Source organism: Channa argus, chromosome 11 (genome assembly GCF_033026475.1).
Source record: "Channa argus isolate prfri chromosome 11, Channa argus male v1.0, whole genome shotgun sequence".
Taxonomy (NCBI): Eukaryota; Metazoa; Chordata; class Actinopteri; order Anabantiformes; family Channidae; genus Channa; species Channa argus.
In genome coordinates, this window is record NC_090207.1 from 4,174,540 (window position 1) to 4,198,749 (window position 24,210).

General features: G+C 38.3%; 1 protein-coding gene across 2 annotated transcripts in view; it reads right to left on the reverse strand.

Moving 5' to 3' along the window:
• smarca2 (SWI/SNF related, matrix associated, actin dependent regulator of chromatin, subfamily a, member 2) overlaps nt 1–23,072 on the reverse strand; it is a 40,815-nt gene extending 17,743 nt beyond the window's left edge. Inside the window, exons 1-23 of one of the 2 annotated variants that reach the window (XM_067520862.1) lie at nt 22,916–23,072; nt 20,935–21,192; nt 20,524–20,653; nt 19,775–20,185; nt 19,158–19,259; nt 18,143–18,392; nt 16,443–16,569; nt 16,127–16,300; nt 15,728–15,901; nt 15,042–15,212; nt 13,889–13,939; nt 13,295–13,425; nt 12,175–12,232; nt 11,801–11,895; nt 11,449–11,596; nt 9,713–9,876; nt 7,007–7,073; nt 6,808–6,918; nt 4,068–4,310; nt 2,431–2,544; nt 1,707–1,811; nt 793–879; nt 470–516 (exon numbers count right to left, since the gene is read on the reverse strand). In XM_067520862.1, coding sequence (XP_067376963.1) covers nt 470–516; nt 793–879; nt 1,707–1,811; nt 2,431–2,544; nt 4,068–4,310; nt 6,808–6,918; nt 7,007–7,073; nt 9,713–9,876; nt 11,449–11,596; nt 11,801–11,895; nt 12,175–12,232; nt 13,295–13,425; nt 13,889–13,939; nt 15,042–15,212; nt 15,728–15,901; nt 16,127–16,300; nt 16,443–16,569; nt 18,143–18,392; nt 19,158–19,259; nt 19,775–20,185; nt 20,524–20,653; nt 20,935–21,162 — 3,188 coding nt within the window. In that variant the 5' untranslated portion in view covers nt 21,163–21,192; nt 22,916–23,072. Of the gene's footprint in view, nt 1–469; nt 517–792; nt 880–1,706; nt 1,812–2,430; nt 2,545–4,067; nt 4,311–6,807; nt 6,919–7,006; nt 7,074–9,712; nt 9,877–11,448; nt 11,597–11,800; nt 11,896–12,174; nt 12,233–13,294; nt 13,426–13,888; nt 13,940–15,041; nt 15,213–15,727; nt 15,902–16,126; nt 16,301–16,442; nt 16,570–18,142; nt 18,393–19,157; nt 19,260–19,774; nt 20,186–20,523; nt 20,654–20,934; nt 21,193–22,489; nt 22,677–22,915 lie in introns of those variants that run through there. The other variant, XM_067520863.1, reaches the window with a different exon arrangement.
• Between the last annotated feature and the right edge of the window lie 1,138 nt (nt 23,073–24,210).

Genomic DNA, 24,210 nt, shown 5'->3' on the forward strand with positions numbered 1-24,210 from the left:
ATATCTTTGGCTGAGCATCCTCTAGTTTCTTTTTCTTAGGTTGTGCAATATTTACATTAACAGCAGGCAAGTAACTTACATTTACTTACGTATCTTATGTTTATGATTAATTAGTGATCAATTATGTTGTTAAACTAAATGATAACTCATTACTGCCACATATTAACATTGAATGACAATGCAGTATGACACACAGGTTTAATAATAATACACATTACAATACAGCTTGATAAGAGAATTTATACATGTTAATATATACAGTACAGTTGAAAAGCCCTTAAAAATCCTTCCTAGAACACATGTAAACACATGTGGAATCCTGATCTGGTGTCAGGCTGGTTTGCCAGTTAGGTTACCAGCAATGCAAAAATCCAGCTTATTTTTTTGAATGTAATCATGATGGATGATAAAAATACAGTGAAATGAGGCGCATAACTGTGAAAGGCACAATAAATTGTGTGTGACTCACCCGTTAATGATGCCGTTTGGAAAGCCCAAGTGTTCAGCAAAAGACTCCTAAAAGAGAGAACATGTACCGTTTCAAATAAGGAGGAGCGATCAAGCTAAACAGGTAGACTTCAGAACAAGCAAATCCTGCAGATTTCACAGAAATCTGTGGTTGGAACCTGCTGATCTATAAACTACAGCGCTGGCTGAGGATTGTAATACGCAAAAGTGGAAAACATGTCAATATCTACAAGTTTTAACAGTCAATACGTTTCCAAACAAATGATGTTCAAAATCTGCAAAAGACAAAGTTGATTATACATCTGTACGTTCTGCAACACTCACCTCAATGTGCTGGAACATGTATGGGTGGTTGCAAATCTTCTTTAGCTGCATGATGGTATTCATCAGGGTCTTTGCCCCTCCTTTGCCCTGAAAACATTTATTACATAGGTAAGAAAATTCAATTTTTGTTTAAAACAGCATCTCTTGCCTTCATGTGTGCAACCTGCAATAAAACTGATTTCACTATTAATGTGTTTGGGCCTAAAAAGCCCAAAGAAAGAATGTTGACTAACCACATAATTACTTTAGATAGCAGGGCTTTGGCCTGTAGTACTACCTGTGATGAATCTTTGATTTATTTCTGAGCAGAATGGGCTTTTTTTTTTTAACTCGCATAAAACCAATCTCTAATCTCCAGTGCCATCTTTGCAACTGCAGAATATTGCCACAATTAGGAGGATCCTTTCCAAAGTGATGCTAAAAAACAAATCCACGCATCTGTTACTTCTAGACTGGACTTCTGTAAGCCCCTACTATTAGGATGTTACAGTAAATCCCTAAAAAGCCTCCAATTTATACAAAACGCTGCAGCAAGAGTAATGACTGGAATTAGCAAGAGAGATCATATTTCTCCTTTATTAGCTTCTTTAGAGAGGCAGAAACCCACTCTACTTCCAAGATTGGTCTTCAAACATTCCTTTTTGATAAAGCTCATACTTGGAGCTCAGCTGATAATTCTCTGTACATTAAGGTTTCTTTTGTACTGTTCAAAACCTCAAAAGCTTTCAGAAACTCTGTTTCTTACAAAGTCATGAAATGGACTGTGAGTGATCAGCTCTGCCAGACACCTCTGAGCAATGTACCTGCACTTGTGTAACAAAATAGCTGATACAGCTCTGTCTGACAGCATGAGACACAATGATAAGACAAAGCACAGACCTACAGTGAAGCCACAGGGATCTTGGTATATTTACCTTCTTGTCTTTCTCTGAGCCGTCGGTGAGGAGGATGCCTTTCTGCATGTGGCGGTACAGCACCTTCTGTATGGCCGACATGTCACATTTAATCACATACTCCACCTGTGTGAATGACGACAACAATGATTCTTTGGTGAAAAAGGAGCATATTTTCAAAGCTGATCACAGTCACCTCATTCTTGTGATACCTTGTGACAAAATATGCCACAAGACAGGAAAAACACTCCATTATGTTAACAGACCTTTGTCATAATATATATACAAAGAAGTTTTTATAAGGGTGAAATTTTGTCTAGACAAGTCACTATTTTCATAAACTTATTCAAGTCAGGTTTCTAGGTACTGTAAATATGGGTCTAGGAAAGTAAACACTGACATATTCAGCTGCTGATTTATCTTATATTAAACTATACGCCAAGCTTTTTGAATTAAATTTGCTGTATGAATGCATGTGGTTAAGAAAATAAAAACCCCAGAAAAAAAGAGCAGACAGAACATTAATATATATAATCTGGAAAAGTTCATTTTGACCACTGAAAAACCAAATATTTCAGATGTAAAAAAGATGCCTTGTTTTACATTTAAAAAATTGCTTAGTTGGAATATGCTAGCAAGTTAACCAAAAATATTTAGTGCAGGTTTATTGCAATAGCAGCTGTACAGCAAATAATAATATCTTGCTATATCCAGTCCAAATTGCAGCGCTTGGTGCGGATCTCACCTTCTCTGGCAGCTGAGACTCCACCTCTTTCTTTAGTCGACGCAGCAGGAACGGGCGGAGCACCTTATGTAAACGCCGAATAATCAGGATGGTCTCCTCCTCATTGAGATCCACCTAAAGAAATCACAAACTATATGAGACGATATAACGCAGACACACAGCTGCCTACACAACTGATTGCATGTCCTTAAAGCTGCAGTAAAAAACATGTAACAATTGTAAAAAAAAAAAAAAAAAACACCATTTATCACACGCATACAATGTTTGTGACTTTATGTAAATAATCCTGGTTCAGTGAGAATGGATTTTTGATAACATCTTAGGTGTTTTCATCTAGTGGTGATGAAGCCTATTACAGCCACCATGTTAAGTTTTGAGTGATGGTAGGAGTTTGAACAAATGTGACTCTCAATTTGTTCGAGTTGTACATGAGCAGAGGATGTATATATTTGTAGGCATTATGATAAAAGTGCCACCACCAGATTAATTTGTCTTACTCCACTGGTTGACAGTCAGTGGAGGTAAAATGAAAGTTATAACAGTATACTGGAGTGTGGAATGGACTGACATAAACATTGTACAATTTTGAATACTTAAAAATTAATCTGTGCACGTTATATTGTGTCTACAGAGTCTTGTGTGAATCTTGCATGAAACCCGTGTCTGTGCCAGAGGAGCATGTTTTCTTTTTTTAGAACATCGAGAGAGGTGTATAGGTAGACAATCAAAAGGAAAAAATTTACCATTAAAATTTTTGACAGCAATGTAAGATATCTTTCTGTTTTTATCTGTCTGGTCAAAATAAAAAATAAAATATGAAAATTAACATGTAGTAAACCTTTTGCATGGCTTGCCAAAAAGCAAAGACAGCCTGACAACATATAACAGAGAACTGGTCTGAACAGTTAATATCATTTTACTCACTCCTGACTCAGTTCTCCTCTATGCCCTCTCATCCCTTTGTTTCACTTACTACTGGTTTAAACAACAACAACAACAACAACAACAACAACAACGCTGATTTACTTCTTTCGTAGGAACCCGTCAGTGAGAGTCTACAATGAAATAATTCTGTAGACTGAACTGATGTAGCAGACTGAATATGTGCGGTGGGATACATCTTACTGTGAAGAGACTGGCGGCTTTTTTTGCCTCTTTTCTTATGGCAGCTGGTTTGACTCGTGGTTTGAAAACATAAGCATTTGTTTTGTTTCATTTTCAGCAAATTTTATTTCTAAATCTCAGCACTGGGCTCGATGTTATCTGAAGATGGACAGTTCAACCTAGTGTGACCTTCATTGAGCCACAAGAACAGCACTGCTAGCACTCATTGAAAACTTTTTTTCATATTGTAACACCCCCGGATCACTAATAAAGATTGTAGTTTGAGCTTATCTCTTTTTCCCCGGAGGTGAGAAAACAATCTCTCTATGGTGAATAATAATAATCTTCATTTTTATTCAGAACAAGTTAATTTTATGCCAACAAATTTAATAGTTTTTCCTTATGCCTTTAAGTAAACTGTGGAGAAAGTGCTTTGTTCAACACCTCACGTACCAAAGGAGACAGAAGAATTCAGAGCATCTGCAGACAGGAGAGAAATGCAGACAAATCCAGCTGTTTCTATCAGTATTTACCCTTTCTCCCGTCATGGCGAACGGCGCATTGAACCATTGCTCAAAGGTGCTGCAGCTCTTGAAGATGGTGGGCAGTAGAAAGTTGAGCAGGGCCCACAGCTCGGGCAGCTTGTTCTGCAGTGGTGTACCGGTGAGGAGGAGGCGGCGGGGAGCCACATAGTGGGTGTTCAACACCTGGGTCAGCTTACAGTGGTGGTTCTTCATGCGGTGACCCTCATCCACAATCATGTACTTCCAACGAATCTGGACATGCAAGAAATCTTATTGAACACCCTATTTCCACACTCCACAATCATTAAAAAAAAAAAAAGCCCCAATACTTCATGCCCAAATTAGCATTTCAAATATTTGTACTCTCTGTGAGGCTCAGGAGTGGATGCAGAGAATTACTGAATAATAAAATATTGATTTCCTACCCGACTCTCCTCGGGGTACACCAGATTACTGCTTCTAAGCTTCTTAGAATAATGGTTTGTGCTCACAGTTTTCAAAATATTAAATTAACATGTAGTCCTTTTTTAATCAAACAGCACGCTTTTTATTTACTCTCCGAATTATTTTAACTCCCTGCCAACAAATGTGCATTAAATGTGCTGCAGCTTAGAAATGAAAATTTAGATTCAATGAAAATTAAATCCAAACAATGACTTCTAGCGATTAACTGTAATTTAAGACTGTATAGATGATTGTACAGCATAGCACACTGATGTTGAAGCCTTTTCAGCTGATCTCTTCCTTTGCTTCTTACCCTCAGTACCATACAAGACTCTCTACCGGGCAGCCTGGAATATATAATTATGGACATCCACTCATCAAGTTGCTGGTTCCAGTGAAGATGATTCAGGACCACGTTTATATAATGTTTATGTTCCGGCAGATTCTTAAATTATCCATTTATTTTGCAAACCTTCTGTTCCTTCCAGTATTTAAGTGTAGGTTCTCCGTTTTTCTACTCTGTCTTTTAACAAAAGTCAGGTAGACATTAGAACAATGAAACAGGTCCTGTTCATACTGCCCTTCCAGTGGAAGTGATGGGGGCCAATATCCAACAGTCCTTTTTGCACAATCCTGTGCAAAAAATTGATTCCAATATGTATCTAAAGCCAATAAGAGGCTTAAGCAGTTTATTAAATCATGTGAAAGGCTTTTCCCTCTTTGTGTTTTTTCTTTAAAATCAATTCCCTGCCAATTTGCATTGGAAGAACAATTGTAAAAAGAGGAAACCGTACTAAAAAAAGCAGCAACTTTGGAGAGCTATCCATTGAATGTGACAAATGTGAAAGGTTCAAGGCACACACCGTCTTCAAATGATACACTTTTGCACCAATGAAAGATCTGGTGCAGAGGAAGCATCCTTTGGACGAATCTCTAGAAGGCTTGAAATGACTCTAATGGGAGGAATGTTTACAGCAAATAACACCGGCTTCAGTTTTTATACTATGGGTACCTGACTATTGTTTCAAGACAGAACTGAAACACTGCAAACCCGTCCTTCAAGTTGACACCTACATATGCGAGATCCTTAAAGTCAATAGCATTTCCATATAGCTATGGAGAGTGCTACAATTTTAAATATGATATTTAAAAAAATAATAGTCTAAAATAAAGGACAGGCTGGGATCGACTGCAAAATTACTACATATATTTACTGCCCATCAGTTGTGTATTTTTAGTAGGCCCTCATACCTCTTGTCCACTTTTTTCAGAACTTACACCTCCAGGCTTGAAACAGTCTATGAAATTGTATTATTCATTCATCCTAATTCAGAAGCGTTTACCTTAAATGTTTGATGCCTACATCTAAACTTGTTTAGCCTTCATGCTAGCCCAAAGTATCAGGAGAAGGCTTACAATGGCCACAAAGGTCTTCATTGAGTCGTACCTGTGGACTGCTAAATGCGTCTATGTGAGAGTTTGACATAAACAAAACTGTTCTGTGTTCCATGTTTGCCTCTCCGCCAGTACCCACACATGCGAAGCTGAATGATTTTCTAGCCTGTGTAAGACTTTGAAATGTACTGTGTTTACAAAAAAACCCACATTGTGCATTCAAGAGACAATGCTTACGGCCTCGAAAACAACTCAGCTAAATTGACCAAGACATTTGCTGAGTCCAGCACTTGAACACTTTCCATTTTCTACATCTGATTTAAACTGCCAGTCACAATAGTCACTGTAGCAAAAGATCTAGGACAAAGCTCACCCAAATAATCCCACATAACTTGTTGATTACTGATTACTAATTAAAGTGTAGAGAAAGTTTTGTGAAATTTATAATGATTAAATTACACGTATCTGTAAAATACGAAATATATTGTGTAAGACAGTGTGGGGGCAAAATAACACTATCTGGTTGTGCTGGAAATAAAGAAGGTGAAGTGTCCCATACAAAGATCTACTTTTGGGAGAGCCTGAAATATATTACTGTAGTTTTAGGTTTTCAACAAATTTACGTCATGTTTATTTTGTGCCTGGGGTTTGACCGATCGACTTTAAATTTTATCATCTCATTCTTCTTTGATGGTCTGATGGCACCTGACAGGTGAACTGAACTAATTAAATATTCTCACAGTAGTGGCAGATAGAAACACACCTACCAATCCGGTTTAAACTTGCACTACTTCTGGATGGAAACTTTATTTGAGAGAGTATGAAAGAAAGCAAATCATAGGCAAGAGTGCAAGTAAGAGAGTGTACTACACAAAAGGTACAGAGCTTTGATATTTTTGATCTTTCTCACCTTGGCCAGTATGTGCTTGTCTTTGATGATGTATTCATAGGTAGTCAGCAAGACATTGAACTTCCCGCTGCGGAGCTGAGGCACGAGCCCACGGCGCAAAGCCGGAGTGCCCTGCCATGTGGGAGATACAAAAAGGAAAACTGTCTGTTGTAAAACACTCAATTTCCTAAATTAAAAAGGACAAAAGTTATTTCCTCACCTTGTAAGCAATCTTGACCACGGAGGGGGCCCACTTGTCAAGTTCATAAACCCAGTTAGACAAGGTTCTGGAAGAAATAAAATGCCAATTATTACATATCTAGGAGGCCACATGTATAGTAAAAACGTGGAGTGAATCATTGCTGAATTTAGCTGAGACATGAGAAGGAGACGCAAGAGCAACGGGAGGAATCATGCATTAACAGACTAATGCTCATTAAGGTTCAGACATAATTTTAAAGATAAACTTTAAAAGAATAAATCCCTTGCAGCAGTAAAGTAAAATAGCTTCACTATGGTTCAAAAAGATTACAGCTTTTCTTAGAAATGGTATTGTTTAAAAGTGGGCTCCCTGAGCATATCAGTCTTTGCCCGTTAATTTTAATTACCTAACACACAACTAGAGCCGAATTAGGGCTCCACACTTGTTCACACTGAATACTAAACAGCACATTTAACACAGTGGTCCTAACCTGAAATTTAGGCTTCTGCTGTTCTCAGTTTGACTCCAAAAGGCAGCAGAGTCCTCAATAATCATGATAAAAATTGGAATTGCAGAAATGAATCTTTTGTTCACTGTAATCCTTTAACACCAGTGGACGTAAATAATCACTAATTAGGTGAACTGGGAAAAAGGAAGTTACAACAGAGAGTTTCCTGAACTTTAAATCTATTAAAGGCAAATATGTGATTGCTAAATGTGCTTTCACCTGTTTTGTTTAAAGTAACTGAAAAGGGCCATGGAGCATTAACTGACTTTATAGTTTTCTACAGAGTCCAAAAACTCCAAACAGCTGCACTCTGGTAAACTATAGAGAGATGGTCTCCTGCTATTCGCAAGCAGTTTATGTGCATGAAAGGGATTAATAGTGGAGAAAAGCAAGGGAAATAACATGTTTTGTGAAGCTGAACAAATGATTGAAGAGAGTCCAATACTTTTGGATAAAAGTGCTATACAAGCAGGCCACTATCAGAGAATACCAAAATGATACGAGCAGGTTAAGGAACATTTGCATGAAAATACTTTACACATGAAAATAAGCTGCATCATAATGGGTTTTGCTATATACATATATATATTTGCTTGGTGTCTTCTGTGCGGTGCTGGGATCACCACACGTTATATATATGTATATATGTATATATGTGTGTGTGTGTGTGTGTGTGTGTGTGTGTGTGTGTGTGTGTGTGTATTAAAGACAATATATGCAAAATAATAAAAGAGAAATTAGATTTTTTTTTTTAAATATTTGCTCTTTTTCACTTTAATGCCACAATTTTCAAAACAATTGGGCGCTGAGAGGACCAATTTCTTTTCCTTGTTCACACTTGATATATGAATATGAACAAATGTTTTTCATGGATGACAGGTCAGGATTGGAGGTAGTTCAGTTTAGCACTCTTTCATAACAGAGTCATGTTGTTGTACAACATGTAGAACGTGGTACTGAGTTGCTGAAAAAAAGAAATGCCTTCACTGGAATAAAGAGCCATCTGGATGGAAGCCTATATTGCACCCAACCTGTATATTTTATATTACTATATTAGTATTAATTAGAGGATGCAGCATCCCTGATTTGCAAAACAAATGTCAAATTATGAATCTTTTGACCACAAAACTGTTCTCCACTTAGTCTCAGTTCATTTACAATAAGCTTGTTTCTGGATCTTATTCATATAAAGGGTGTTGCTTTGCATCTTAGAATTGCAAATAGCATTTGCATGTGCAGTGACAAACTATTCACTGACAGTAATTTTTAGAGATGTTCCTGAGCCCAAGCAGTGATTTTCACGACAGAATAATGTCTGTTTTTAATGGAGTAATGCCTGAGGGCCCAAAGATCACGGCCATTCAATATTTGTTTTGTTCTGGTTTCGTCCCTTGTGTACCAGATTTCTCCAGATTCTCTGTGTTTAATGATTTTATGTTCTGTAGATGATAAAATATATTTTAATTTTACTTAGCCAGCCCTAAAATTCCTGCTGGGAGTTGCTGATGACTTGTGTGATATGTTAATATATCGCTAAATGTCAAAGTGAAGAGCTCAAACAGTCAGTGAAAAATAATTGACTGCTTTTAGGAGAATGGGAATATGGTAATGTGACTGACCACCTAACAATGCTTTTAAAACATAAAAATGTTATTTTTCTCTCTCTCTCTCTCACTCTGGCTCTTTCCTTAGACTAATACTACCTAGGGAGAAATTCCCCAACAGGACAATTTTCCAGTTACTTTTCATCAAAAGGTGGCGAGTAGGATTTTTACGATTCCTTATGAATAAACTTCATATTTAATTCCCACCAACACAATACTATACTGCAGATAACTCCTTAAATTTTTTTATGTTGCATAAATGGGACATTTAAGTGTAGCACTGCTATATCCAGTGTTGTCTGAGCACACATGCATTGCTGCAATTTTAGAAACTCATCACTTCCTGCAGGCAGATGAGTGGACACTTGACACCTGAATTTCTTTTGAACAAACAGATACATCAGTGTTTTAATCAGGAATGGGACGTCTCACTGCTGTGCTCTGTATTACAGCCCCATCTTCTAGACAAATGAGGATAGTGTATTTCAATCTAAAATTACTTCCTTAAGTACTTTTAAGCAGTATGCTCTATGGCCCTTGGTTAAAACTAATTTGAGTATTACAGCACTGCATGGTAAGAGCCACGATGGATGGCAGCTGAGGAGTACTCACGAGAGGGGAACGATGATAAGGTAGGGACCATTGAGCCTCTTGTGCTCCATCAGGTAGGTGATAAGGGCAATGGTTTGGATGGTTTTGCCAAGGCCCATCTCATCAGCCAGGATTCCGTTTAGATTGTTGTTGTACAGGGACACCATCCACTCTAGGCCCTGGATCTAGAAAACACAGAGAAATAAAAGCATGCCTAAAAATAAACTTGCAGAGAAAACATACCAAAAAAAACAAAAAAAACAAATGGCATTCAGCATTGATGTGCCGTATCAGGGAAAAGTGTGTGAATGTTGCATGTCAGTGTGACAAATCATTTAAAGTGGTAACAATTGACTTTGTTTTAAAGAGCAGGTAAGACAATGTGAATATCAAAAGGGAAAACTAAAGCTCTCTTGATGGCGCAAATGGATAAGATTCATAATACATCATGGCTAGAATAAATAATGTGTTGTTACCTGAGTGCCACCTGTTCTTTTTTAGGCGTAACAGTCTGGAAGACTGGCCATTTAAATGTTTTTTCTGTCTCTGTACATGTATTAGAACATACCTTTAGATACATCTTGAGAAATTAAGTTAATATTTTTCATAGTGGTCCTTGTAATTTAGTCAACAAACAAGCAGTCAACAGGATAAAATTGCATTTCCAACTCCAATTAAAAAAAAAAAAAAAAAAAAACGATGTTGAAACAGACATTTCCTGGAAAATATCAGCTCATTTTGAATTTGATGGCAGCAACACATCTCAAAAAAGTTGGGAGAGGGTGATGTTTACCATTATGTAGCATCCTCTCTTCTTTTAACAACTATCTGTACACATCGAGGAAGTGAGGAGACCAGTTGCTGGAGTTTAGGAGAGGAGTGTTGACCCATTCTTGTCTGATGCAGGATTCTAGCTGCTCAACAGTCCTGGGCATTTGTTGCTGGATTCTTTTTCACTAACATTTCTCAGATGTTTAAACATCTGAGAAACCATTGTTTCTGTTTTAATTTGTTTTACACATCGTCTCCAACTTTTTTTTGAATTGGGGTTGTATCTACTTGTAGAAAAATAAGCAAGTTGTGGCAAAAATTTACTGAACTGAACTGAAAATTGAACTATATTAAGGTGTAGCTTCTGTAATTTTCTATTAACAGTTCAGGTTTGATACACGATTGGCACTGCAGGCGAAGCAATTACTGTACAGCTGAAATCTCTCCAATCTCCCCAAGGAGCTGAAACCTTATCTCATTTAAAGTCTGACACACTATAAATCAGAGGAGTGCTAGGACTACCTGATTGAAAGAAAGAAAAAAAATGTTAGCAGCACCCAATTACCTGATCCCTATCTCTGGTAATAAACCATTTCCCTCTAGCATCTGAGGGCTACTGTGGTTCTCTTTGTTTTCTCCCTTTATCTAAAATGTACATGTATTTTAAATGGTAACTGGGCTGTTTCCATTGGGTTCATTCTTTCAAATAGTCACGTCTACAGTTTTTTGTTTGTTTTTTCAAATGCAGCTACACAAGTCATTGTGCGAGATTTGAGAAAGGGCTCCAAGACACATTATTGCATTTATGAGTCATGTTGGTAAAAGAATAAGAAATAATATGTAAAATAAAAGATGTGAATGTGCTTGGTTCTTGTGTTAAAAAGGCTGCCTGCCATAAAGGAAATCCCATATAACAAACACCAGTGAGCATAACAACTTCACATAAAGCTGTTACAAAGGAAAGCAGGTAACTGTGTGGAAAATACCTGGTACTGTTTGAGCATGCCGTTGATCAGAAGTGTCGACTGCTTCTCCACCTTCTCAATAACGGCATGGGCCACACCATAGTAAGACTGGGAGCTAGTTTGTCCAGTAGGGACGCTGTACTCATCATCCACATCCTGCTTTGCCGACCTGAATGTGTGTTCAATGTAAAAAGACAGCGGAAGCATCAAACTAAGCTGTGTTCTTTACACCTGAATTGCTTGATTAGTTTCTTAGGTGGGTCTGGCTCAAGAACTGCTTGACACTTGTTTGACATCTTTTAAATTCATTATCTTATGCATTTTCTGCAAAACAGAGTTAATCAGAAATAGTGAGTGGAACAGAATATAGTACTCAATGACGTTCTTGGCAGCCTTCACAGGCACTCTCTCTCCATTGGCATCGGTTAGCTTCTCCTCTGTCTCTGCCTTGGCCACCTCCTCTTCTTCCTTATAAGGCAAAGTTGATAATGCACAATTTAGTGGAATAATAACAGCAAAAATAGATCATAGTAGTAGCACTGCTGGAAAAAACAAAAAAATGTAATGTGAGCATTACTGATGTGCATTCATCTACAGCCCCCTAGTGGATTTTAATATAGTTAGTGTGTGTACGTTCATGTAGAGTTACTGTGACTGATCCAGTTTAATAAAATTTGCATGATTTACAGGCGAGGGGCTGATCTCACATTCTCCACTGTGGGAGCTACGTAAAACAAAGTCACTGACCTCCTCCTCAAACTCGGAGCCGCTCTCCTCGCTGTCTGACCGAGGGGCCACTTCATACCTAGTTTTTGAAGGTGGATCAACGAGAAAAGAAATGGGCAAATACAAATTACAGGTACAATATGCTTTGTCAATCACACAGAAACATAAAGTACACCTTCACAGTATTTCTCCCATAATAAGCAGCTGTCCCTAATAGAGTGATGGAAAGGTTTTTTTACTTCTTTAGATATGGGATTAAATCCTCACTCAACTTTAGTAACATTACGCACTTTAGGCAAGGATTTGTTTCTCAATATATGTGAAACATTGTGATATGAAACACTGTGCAAGATTAAAAAAAAAAAAAAGACTCCAAAACGATGTAGCACTTACAGGAGAAAGTCATTTCTTTTCACTTAATATCAGGTCATCGTGACCAAAAGCTGCATTACTACAATTGCTCTAGGAAAACCCTCTGAAGTGATTTTCAAACCAGTGGTTTCTTCATTTTTCATTTTAAAATAATTCCTCAAAATGTGTGGTATTTATTTGATGGTAACCAGAAGATAGTGGGGGAGCAGGACTGGCAGCTGCCTGTGTGTCTTTCAAGTGAGCGAGCTTGTGTTGAAGAACACACATGGGGAGCTGCTCTGGTATCAGACTTACTCACTTTTGCTCCTCTCAATCAACCACCTATTGTGCGGGAAGCTCTTTTATTAGTCTAACAACTGACATTTAAGTCATTACATGTAAATATCAAAAAACATCTATAGAACCATATTATTCATCGTTTCTTTCCAACAACTGCACTGTACAAACTCATCTATCAAACTTCATAAAACTAGTGTTGTTGGTTGTAGTTTTCAACTTGCTCCTAATTATGTACAGTTTTGTAAAAACCTATAAATGGGCTGCCCTTACGTAGCCCCTTTCTACTTTAATAAACAAAGTCCTTTTAAATTTTCATTTCATTCGCCCAATTATACACAAACACATTGTAAATAAACCATAAGAGAAACTAGCGTAATCGGTAGTAAGCAGCACAGAAAAGCGCCACCAGCAGAAAGACAGGGATCTCTATCTTTTCAAACAGATGTGCCTGATGTTGACAACAGTACTGGGAAATAATGTGTCTCCTCACCCAGGGTTCATCTCAAGCCAGGCCTCCAGCTGACTAGATTTGGGAGCATCCGTTCCCTGCAAAACCTTCCCAGTCTCAGTCTGGATCACTTTGACTGGCAGTTCACTCATTTGGCTGCTTTCATCTATGGGCTGCAGGAAAAAATATATGCAAAAATGAAACTAAGCTAACTTTGTTTCAATTTAAAGAATGTTAATGCTTTACCGCTGTCAACAGAACACTCATTAAATTTTAAAAATGCTGTTCCCCATTTAAGATCACATGCTGGAGAAGAATTAGTAAAATGCTGTTGTAGTCATTGAAACATCAAATCCACAAATCAGAATATCTAGATTAAATCACTGACAGTAGATTTGTTGCTGTTTTCATTGCTAAAACTAAAATAGAATATAATATATGGGCCGTTGGGGTTTCAGTGTCTTGCCCAGGGACACTTCAGCACTTAGAGAGCGGGGCGTGAACCTCCGACCTTATGGTCAGTAGGCGTCCATTCTACCAACTGATATAAAAATCATTAGTGTAACTGCTCTGAATAGATATCCCAGACTGTTACAATAAAAGGAACATAATATCAAACACCAAAATGCTGCTTACCTCTCCATCAGGTCCAATGGCGCTGGTGCCTTCACCGTCTCCATCTACCTTCTAGATATTAACACACAAACCCATTCATATCATATCAGTAAAAAGTAACACAGTATGTGGTTACACAAAAAAGCTTTTCAGCTTTTGATTAAGATGGTGTCAAAAAGAGCTGAGATTCTGCAGATATCTTTTCTAGTCAACAATGGCACCAGATAAGCTTACTGACATTATGTGGGGTAGGATGTACTCTAAGAACATCATGTCACTGAGTGTGAGGCTCTGTTAGGTGATATCAACAACTATCACTCTGGAAGACAGATCAAAAACACAAAACCCACAAACCATGAGATTAAGGTGATTATAAAGAGTAATTGAAGTCACCGTACCAGCCAGCAGCAGCTGTCCATTCATTGTCTATGGAAAGCCAGCTGTGCTGCTGATTAAAACCCGCTGTGTTGAAAAAAGCTGAACATTATGCAAATACACTTTGAGGAACTTCAGCCGCAGTCAGGCAAGAGCCAATCGGGAGCATTTAGATTTTAGTAGAAAGTCCACTTTTACGACCCCACATGGTGAAATGATGAATTAAAAATGGTTTCTCGTTTTTATTACATTATGTATAAAACATGCTGTTATAGTAACCTAGGTTATCAGGAGTGGAAACAAAAGCAAAAAGTCTGTTTACTACCCAATGTGCAGAAATTACGACCCAAAAGGAGGAAAGGTGATCGTCACGGTTTCCCAATTATTAATGATTTGTGTTTGACACACCCTGCAAAGCAGTGAGAGGTCTTAAAATAACCACACCTCTGAAAATCAATTTGCCACCATTGCTGGCTTTGTTGTTTGGCGATAGCATCTAGTCAACGGCCGCCCAGTCGGAGTAGAGCAGATAAATAACATGCCTCATCTACAGGCAAGTAGACTGTAATTGAACTGAACGCACAGTAACTGTGTCTAAAGTTATACACCGAGCACCATGGCAGGACTGATAGCAGCAACGACATTATAATTTGCTGGCCTATATTTAGATCAAACGATTTAGCTTGTTTAGTTTGTTTTGTTGAATCTCCAACGAAAATGTAACTTTTTTTGACCCTGGTTATAAAGACTTGTGTCTTATATAGGAAAAACATAAAGCAAGATTTCTCTGAATAATCACCTTCTTTCTCTTCTTTCTTCTCTTCTTCTCCTTGGCAGCTTGGGCAGCTTTGTGTTGGTACACCAGCGAGGTGAGGTTTGCCACATACTCATCTGTCTGCTGCAGCAGGTAAGCCAGACGCTTGTCTTTCTTTTGGTCAATTAGTTTTCGGTAGCCCTCCTCATCTTCTGCCTGAATGAAAGATGGTGACAGTAGGTTAATGGTGGAAGAGGACCAGAGCTTTTTCAGGATCTACAGCTTGATATTTCTTCAAAGCCAATCAGTGTAGGCTTTTATATTTCTAACTAGGTTAGTGTTATCACGCTATCCATACGAAAAGCTGCATCCTAGTGACAGTCGTTACTGATTAGCCACGCACAACACAAATCTCCAGAACTCCAACATCAAGCATAAACTCTCACTGCTATAGAACCCCAAGAATGCACTCTATGACTTTTGCAACTTTCTGGTTCTTGGATCAAATTGAAAAAATAAATAAATAAATAAAAAAACACATTGGTGACACATTGCTGAAAACATGTATAATTGGTTAATCTAGGTGCAAACTGTGACATAAAACTGCAGCTGTAAATTTATTACATGTAAAAACCGGAAATAAATAAAACCTTGTTTCTGATTTGGATTAGTGTGAAATCTATTTTAATAAGGAGAAACAGACATTTCATTTTGATTTACCGGGTCCCTACCATAAGTCTTCTCATACGCTCTTTTTCAATTCTCTCAGTCTCCTTCTTCTGTTCGCGCTCTGTGTTTGTGTGCCAGGTGGCGATGGCTCTGGTGAGTTTCTGCATTTTGCCAGACACTGAGCGGTGATAGTCTTTGAAGTCCTTAGCATGCTGAAGGATACTGTTGAGATATTCCTGAAAAACATGCAATGAAACTCATTGAAGTACAGAAACCATTTTAACTTCTGTGAACATTTTTAGTCATTCAGGTCATGATTAATCACGTTAATCGACGTTATTAAGTTGCAATTTGTGTTGAGAAAAACATTTCTAAACATAAGAACAAAGTATATGCATATTACAACTGTTTTAGTTTTGTTCATCAATAACTGTTTCTGAGCGTGTTTCTAACAGGAATACCTGATGTTTCTGTCTGCGCTTCTTCTCCTGTTCAAGTTTCTGCTGCTTTTCCAGCTTCTCAGTCATGCGTGCCTCCCTCAGTGTCTGTCGCTTGCTGCGTCTGTAAGCCTTTGAGTTGAGGGCCGTCTCCAAGGTTGTGTCTCTCCTCATACATGCCACCACGTCCTGCCTCAGCTTGAGATATGCACAAGTGCACGTCAAAACCAGATTTATTAATACTGTTATCGTACAATTTTACTATTTAAGTGATATTTTCTACTTCTCTTTTACAAATATGCAGTTACAAGGAATAGTCAAATGGAAAGATTTTGTGTACCTGCCGCTGGAAGTTGAGCAGACGTAGTGCTTTGAGTTCCACTGTAGCTTTAGTCCTCAGGTCGGGAGGCAAGGAGCCTGGTAGACTTTCCAGTTCCTGGATCCTATGTGCAATGCGAGCCTGCAATCTGAAGAACATTGTGTGAAAATTAAGCAAAACTGCATCTAAGTGAATGAAATCATATGTTCCAAAAATAACTTCCTCAGAAAACGTACTGCACCCTTTGGACTATGTGGTCTCAACCTAAACTTTCTCAGTGTCAGTGTAATGCTTTCTGCACATCCGTGGATAAGATAATTTTTTAATATTAAATTTTATATTGTGGGAAACAAATATTGCAATGTCTTTTCCCCCCCAATATCGTGGAGCCCTAGTTACAGTCTTTTCGGTCTGCCTGTTGTGTATGTTGGACTTGTCATGGTCGTCTTCTGAACACTTTTAAAATGTCACTTACTAATGAGCCCCAGGAGTTGACCTTTAAAATTCTAGGCAGCATAGATGGGTAAAAAAAAAAAAGAAAAAAAAAAAAGAGTCCGTTACCAAAATTAAACATGTCGAACATCCATAAAAATGTATATACTGATTCGGTACAAAAGTAAACACCCACAGAAAGGAGAAAGGAAAGGAAATGTTAGTTTGCTTAATGGCTTATTCAACAAATATTCTTAATATCTTAATCTAATGTACCTATATTTACATTTACTAATCTACAGATGCCACGTTACACAAAAACTACGTTTTAGTTTTTCATGAGTGCTTTAAACAATGTGGTTAATTTAAAACCCCCGTTCCCAAAAATTTGGAATGATGTATAAAACCAAAAAAACAAACAAACAAACAAACAAAAAAACGGAATGCAATGATTTGCAAATCTCATAAACCCATATTTTTAATAACAATAGAACATAAACAACATATGAGATGTTGAAACTGTGACATTTTCCCATTTCATGGAAAATAATCATTTTGAATTTGATGGCAGCAACACATGTCAAAAAAGTTGGTACAGGGGCAACAAAAGGCTGGAAAAGTAATTGCTGCTAATCGAAAATAAATGGAGGAGCATTTGACAGCTTACTAGGTGAATCAGCAACAGGTCAGTAACATGACCGGGTATAAAAGGAGCATTTCAGAGGTTCACCAATATGTGACAAAATCCACTGATGTAAGTCAAAGCTGTATCACGCAAAGAAGCCATATGTGAACACGATCCAGAAACGCTGCTGTGTTCTCTGGGCCAAAGTTCATTTAAAACGGTCTGAGGCAAAATGGAAACTGTTCTATGATCAAATAAATCAAAACTTGAAATTGTTTTTGGAAATCATGGATGCAATATCCTGTAGAGGGGATGCCACACGATTAGTAAACACTGCCCTGTTCCAACTTTTTTTGTGATGTGTTGCCATTACATCAAAAGAAGCCCATCAAATGTAAAATGTATCAGTTTCAACATCTGATATGTTATTTAAAATATGGGTTGATGAGATTTGCAAATCATTGCATTCTGTTTTGATATGTTGTAGAAACAGAATAGGAAAATAAAATGATGATGATGAATGATTTTGATGAATGATTTTAAAATTACATTTAATAATTCAATCTCCACTGTAACAGTTTATGATTTATAAAGCTGTTTCAGTAAGCAATGTCTGATGAGACCAGTGTTAAATGACAATTGACAAATGATAAATGATAAATACCTGTACTCTCTCTCCTGCAGGATCCCCACTGGGTCCAAGCCCTGGGGCTTCTGAACTGGCGTGATGCGGTTCTGCTTCTGCTGCATCTGAAGCATAAGCATAGGGGACACCTGCTGTCCAGGGGCCTGAGGGGTCACTGCATTGCCTGTCATGGGCCCGGCTGCTGGCACAGGTGGTGCAGGGGATGGGCGTCCACTGGCAGCAGGAGTGAGGTGCTTCTGGGTGCTGGCTTGATTTTCCATGCCCTGACCTTGAGACCAAATATTGGGTCAATTCACAGTAAGGTGGGTTGACACAGCCACTGGAAACTCAGTGAACTCATACAAATGATCAGGATTCAATAAAAGGTAGCTGATTATGTAAGATACAATGTCAATCTAACTAACCAAGATAATACCAATTGTAAATAAAGCAGAGACCTATTAAAAGAGTATGTTTGCAGCGTTTTGTGTGTAGGAGAGCACTGTGGTTATTTATTTATTTCACACTAACATTCATACACCATAGTATTTTGCCCATATTTCCCATATTACTCTCTGTGTTACAATAATATATTTCTGTCACTGATGATATGTCTTTTTCATAACTTGTTTTTTGTGTTTTGAGAGAAAATCACTGCGGTTCAGACAGAGCTCCCTAGATGACCACCAACATATGCACATTATGTTTTAGGCTAGATTTTCCCCTCTGTGCACCAGAAAATAATACATCATCTTCAAAGCTCACCCTTACAGTATATTTTAGGTCAGCTCTGGATTGCAGCTTCAAATAATTCACCTTAATGTCCTTTCAAAGAGAGCCTGATGTTAGACTACACATATAACAGCTGGGGCACATCCTGGTTAGTCTCAAGCTTTTCACTTTTGTTCACATATTGAATTATCATATGTAGACTAAAACAAGTGTCAATGCTAGTGTAAGTTACTCACTTTGGCTCCAGTCTAAAACCCCAAACGTTCTTACAGTTCAACTACTATAATTTATACACAACAAAATACACTTGCACAGTACTTACCATCAGACCAAGGCTTGGGTCCTGTGCTTTGACTGTGTCCTTGCAATGCTGGAGTTGTGCAAGGACTTGACTGAGGTCCACCCATGGGAGCCATTGGTATACCTTTTTAACAAAATAAGTTGTTTTGTTTTTTATTATTCCTCCATTTAAATGTTAATTTGCATTTTGCTAACGTAACGTGATTCTCACACACAAATCTTAAATATAATGATTGTTGACTCAACTGTATTTTTATTTGGATTAGAGATTTTTAATGAATCACATCTCGGGCCATTGTTAATGTGTCTTGTAGGTCAATCTGACACACTGTTTTTGCCAGGTGATATCAGCTGGCATGGTGCCACAGGTCAAATCTTGGCCATGCGGAGATTATGATACATTCAAAGTTTGAAGGAGCCTTGCACAAATTTCAGGGTGGACAGGGAGCTTATACTGAAGCAGTTAGTGTGTTCAAATCTGCTGCATTGGATCACAAAGTCAGAAAATACACAGACAATGCCATCCTACATCCTAGAAATTGTGATCTTAAGATAGCACTCGTTTAACCAAAACATCCGAGACAATGTGGGATCAAATTTTTTTTTTTTTTTAACTATTATCAAACTGTATGTTCTTACCAGGAGGTCTGCTGTAGGGACTAGCACCAGGTGTCTGCTGCGGCTGCTGTTGCTGCTGCTGCTGCTGCTGCTGTTGTGGCTGCGGCTGCGGCTGCTGCTGCATTGTGGGTAAGCTCCTCTTGCCTTGAACAGCAAGCTGGAGGTTTTCAGGCAGGGGCTGCCCACGACCTAGGATCTTATAGGCCAGGATCTGAGCCCTGAGCTGTTGCAGCTGGACCGGACTGAAAGCAGAAGGTCCACGCGCCATGTTGGACATGCCTCCTTGGGGATCCATGGTCATCATGGGCCCTGACTGTGATGGAGGCATGTGGGGTGGTGTGGGTCCCCCACCACCTCCACCTCCACCTCCTGACATGGGACTAGAAGCATGCTCATGGACACCCATAGGGGATGGATGGGGGGACATGTATCCTGCAGTGGACATAAAAAAGTTGTATGATTTTTTTTTTCTAGCACAAACTACGATATTTTTTTTAAGCTTAACTTTTAATAATAAATAATAATAAATTATTATTTTACCTCTTCAAATCTCTGAGCATTAATTAGAACTGTCTGGTTGATCTGGTTAGAATCTATACACATGTGCTACATGTGGAGAGAGATTCCTTAAATACTTATGAGACAGTTGTTCTGAACCACTGTATTAAAATGATCACATTTCTGATACTACTGACAAAAAACATTGCTATATCACAAATTTAAGTTAATAAAGCACTGATATTCTTGCCTTCATAGAGATAGCAAGATACCTTGGCTGTGCTGGTCCATAGGGCTCTGGGGGGGGCCCATACCAGTATGCAGCGATCTCATCCCTACACCTTTCATGTGACCATAGTGCATCGCCTCTGCCATGGTCTTGTCACTCATACCATCCATAGGCTGTAAACAGATAATTATTTTACATTAAGAGTCATTCTTCAATTGTATGTTATGCATGTTGATATTCAAAGCAAATGACACATCTCATGTCTTGCAAAAAACAAAACCATATCTCTTCCACACATTTGATTGTGGGTTTAGAGAACTTTGGATCTTCGCTGATTTTTCTGTTACAAGTGCTTCATTTATTCAAATGTTTGTAATATCATTAATTGAAAGGTGACTATGTCAAGTATAACATAATATATTTAAAATCAATAGAAAAAAAGACACACATTTACCTTGTGCATAGGATACATGCTGTCCTGAGAGTAGTCACTTTGCCCTTGCATGCCGTGAGGTGCATTAGGTGTTCCAGGTCCAGGACTGGGTCCCAACATACTATGAACAGAACCTGGTGAGGGGTCCGGTCCAGGACTAGGGCCTAAGATGGGACCTGGGGACAATCCTGCCCCCGGAGAAGGGCCAGGATGGGACATAGCACCTGATGGGTCTGAAGGTGTGGACATCTACTGAACTGCTGGAAGGATACCAGACAGCTTTAGGAGGAAATATAGAATATAAAGTTAGCACCATGCGACAAGTCCAACATCACCATATAATTTAAAGTGGTATTTTATTATAAAACTATTATTTTACGTTTTTTTTTTAAGTTTCTTTTCTTTTTTAAGATTATTTTATAACAGTGTTGATAGAAAGTCATTACCCTCCAAAAAACACACTCTTTATTGCAGTTGATTAACTGGGCAGAATTAAATTACAGTATTTAAATTCTGACCTCTGTAATTTACCAACTAATTAAATTAGTTTTGTTCTATCTAAAGAAAACATAAATTAGTGCATGTTACAAACATGTAACATATATCAACTGACATTTGTTGAAGGCCATCCCCCCTTCTACCATCACTCTCAATCTTTTACTTTCCTGTGGGAAGAAATCTAACTTTATAAAGAACAAGAGCCGTAGCAAAGAGTAGCAAGCGCAGCAGAAACATGAACTCAGCCATAATGTAGTGCTGTGCAAACGTTTCGGGCGCTATACAAAAAGCGATATCATCAGGAAGGAATCTCACCAGGCCCAAATCTGCAGCCTTACAACCTCCAACACGCAGTCAGAGAAAAACCGGATAAAAAGCAAAAGAACTATCTTCATCAAGAAGATGATGAGACAGTCATGCAACAGATGGCATGGCCCCAGAAAGAACCCTCATCTCAGCATTATTAAGTGAGCCTGGGATTACATGGAAGAGGCAAAAGCAACTGAGAATCCCTAGAGACACAGAAGAACTGAACCTTGCAGTACTCTCAGAAATGTGTGCATTGTGCGAGTTGCCTGCACTTTCACGGCATCGTTTTTTAAAGCATCCCGAAGTTTCGTTTGGATGCCTGAAGCAATTCCACAATACTGTCGTTACATTACAGACACCGCTGCACTAAGTAGGTGTAATATACTGCTAAACCCGACGTAAACAAAATGTCTGGGGGGCGGTTAACGCTGCCACTGTGGCATCAGTCGAACTGACCACTTTTACTTTCACAAGCTATAAACTGTCAGGTCTCGGATCTAACGCTAACGGCAAACCTGTGCCTGCAGGCAAAACCCAGTGACTCGTGTCTGAAATTATACAGCCACGTTACGGCTATAAACACGGGAATTACGATTGTTGTCTATGCTGTCAACACGTCTCCATCGAAAGTAACGTTTGAAATAAACAGCGTAGAAACCAAATGAATCCAACAATGAGATGCACACTACAGACACATTACACTGTATTTTTATTCCATTTCTAGCATCCTGCACGCGTTGTAGGGTTGTCTCCCCAGTTTTCACTTAACCTGGCCGGGCAACCATCACTCCGTTAGAACGTTAGAGCCAACTCTGATTGGATCATGGCTTCCCCCAAAAACTGGTGGCCATCACGGATATGCAGGCAGAAATCAAAAGTTTAGAGCAAAGTCAAGCTCCTGGCACCGACTTAGCGACATCTTCTTTGACGAACACAAACTTCAACACTAAATACAGATGCTAAGTAGTTCAAACAACGAAAAACTGCCGCGTTTTAGGCGGCCTGCTTCGCTCGGTCGAAGGGGGAAGTCGGCTAATAGCTAGCTGACGTTAGCTAGCGTTAGCCTGTTAGCTAGCCTGGTTGGCGCTAGCTCCAGTTACGGTCTCTTCATTTCAGAAAGTTTGAACAGTTAACTGTAGGCTGAGTAGTTACGTGTCAGTATAAGCAAATAATAAAACATCGTTAGCGGATTTACCTTTCAGATGAACTGCAACAACACACAATTAAGTGTACATATAATAATGTTTCTTCAAAATATGACTGCTGTCCATAAGTTCACTCCCCCTCGATGTTGTTTTGGTGACATATTAAAGTTTTTCTAATGCCGCCATTACTGATTTGTCAATGTCACCGGAAATCCCACCTATTGCTAATGTGATTGGCTAGATCACACGTCAATCATCGCGCTTCCTTACTTGGGTGTATATCTACCGCTGCTGTAACTTTATGGTAGAGTGGGCGTCACTGCAAGGAAGACTATTAATGTTAATGTTAATCTTTTTTAACATTCCTCAAACGTGGTGAAATGAAAATAATATTAAAGAGACGTATATTCTCTGTTCCTGCTGAGAGTACTATTACAATACAATATCGAAATGTTCTGATCCACTGTTAGTGTAAAAATCCTCTTCCTACTTTTACCAGTAAAGAAATAAATCTTATTTATTTTGTAACCTTCACTTTTGAGCTAATATTATAGTTATCTAAAGTTACAATACATACATATGGAAGTGGTGGAATTTAATGTTATTTATAATATTATTTATAGTACAGTCAATTATAAATAGTTTTTTTTGAGGTATTGTGCGTGATCATGTTAACTCTGGAAACCTTAAACTTGTACTTCTGTAAAATAATGTATGCAATTCAAAAGGGCATTAGAGTAGTGCTACTTTTATTTCAATAATAATTTAAAGTATTTCTTCTACCTATGCATCTTCTACACATTTTGCACCATAAAGCAAAAAAAAAAACTACCCAGTTTATGCAAAAGCAGGTGGACAACTGCAGATATAAGAAACAAATAATACAATACTATTAATACAATTAATAGAGAGCCTACTTGCATTCTTACAGACTGGCTACATTAAATTTTGGAGAATTAAGGACAATGTTAAAAGCATCTGTTCCATTGTAATTCTAAAACCAGGAAAACATGTCATCCTGTACCCAGTGTCAGGATCAAGTAGGGCTACATGGAAAACTAGTTAGAAGCAAAGCCAAAGAGTAAAATGGCACAAAACCTTTGTACTCACTGTACAGTCCTAAAATTGAACACAAGATGGCAGAAGTGACTAGCAGGTGTTAACGTGAATTGGCAGCTCTGTGCAGTAACACAGTAGCCGCTGACAAGTAATGAACTACCATAGACATCTGAGATGTAAATAAATAAATATGTCAAGTCCAGAGTGATTGACTACTACAGCCCTAATTTACATACACATACTTACATACTTAGTAAGTGTGATGATAGCATTGTAAAGTTTTAAA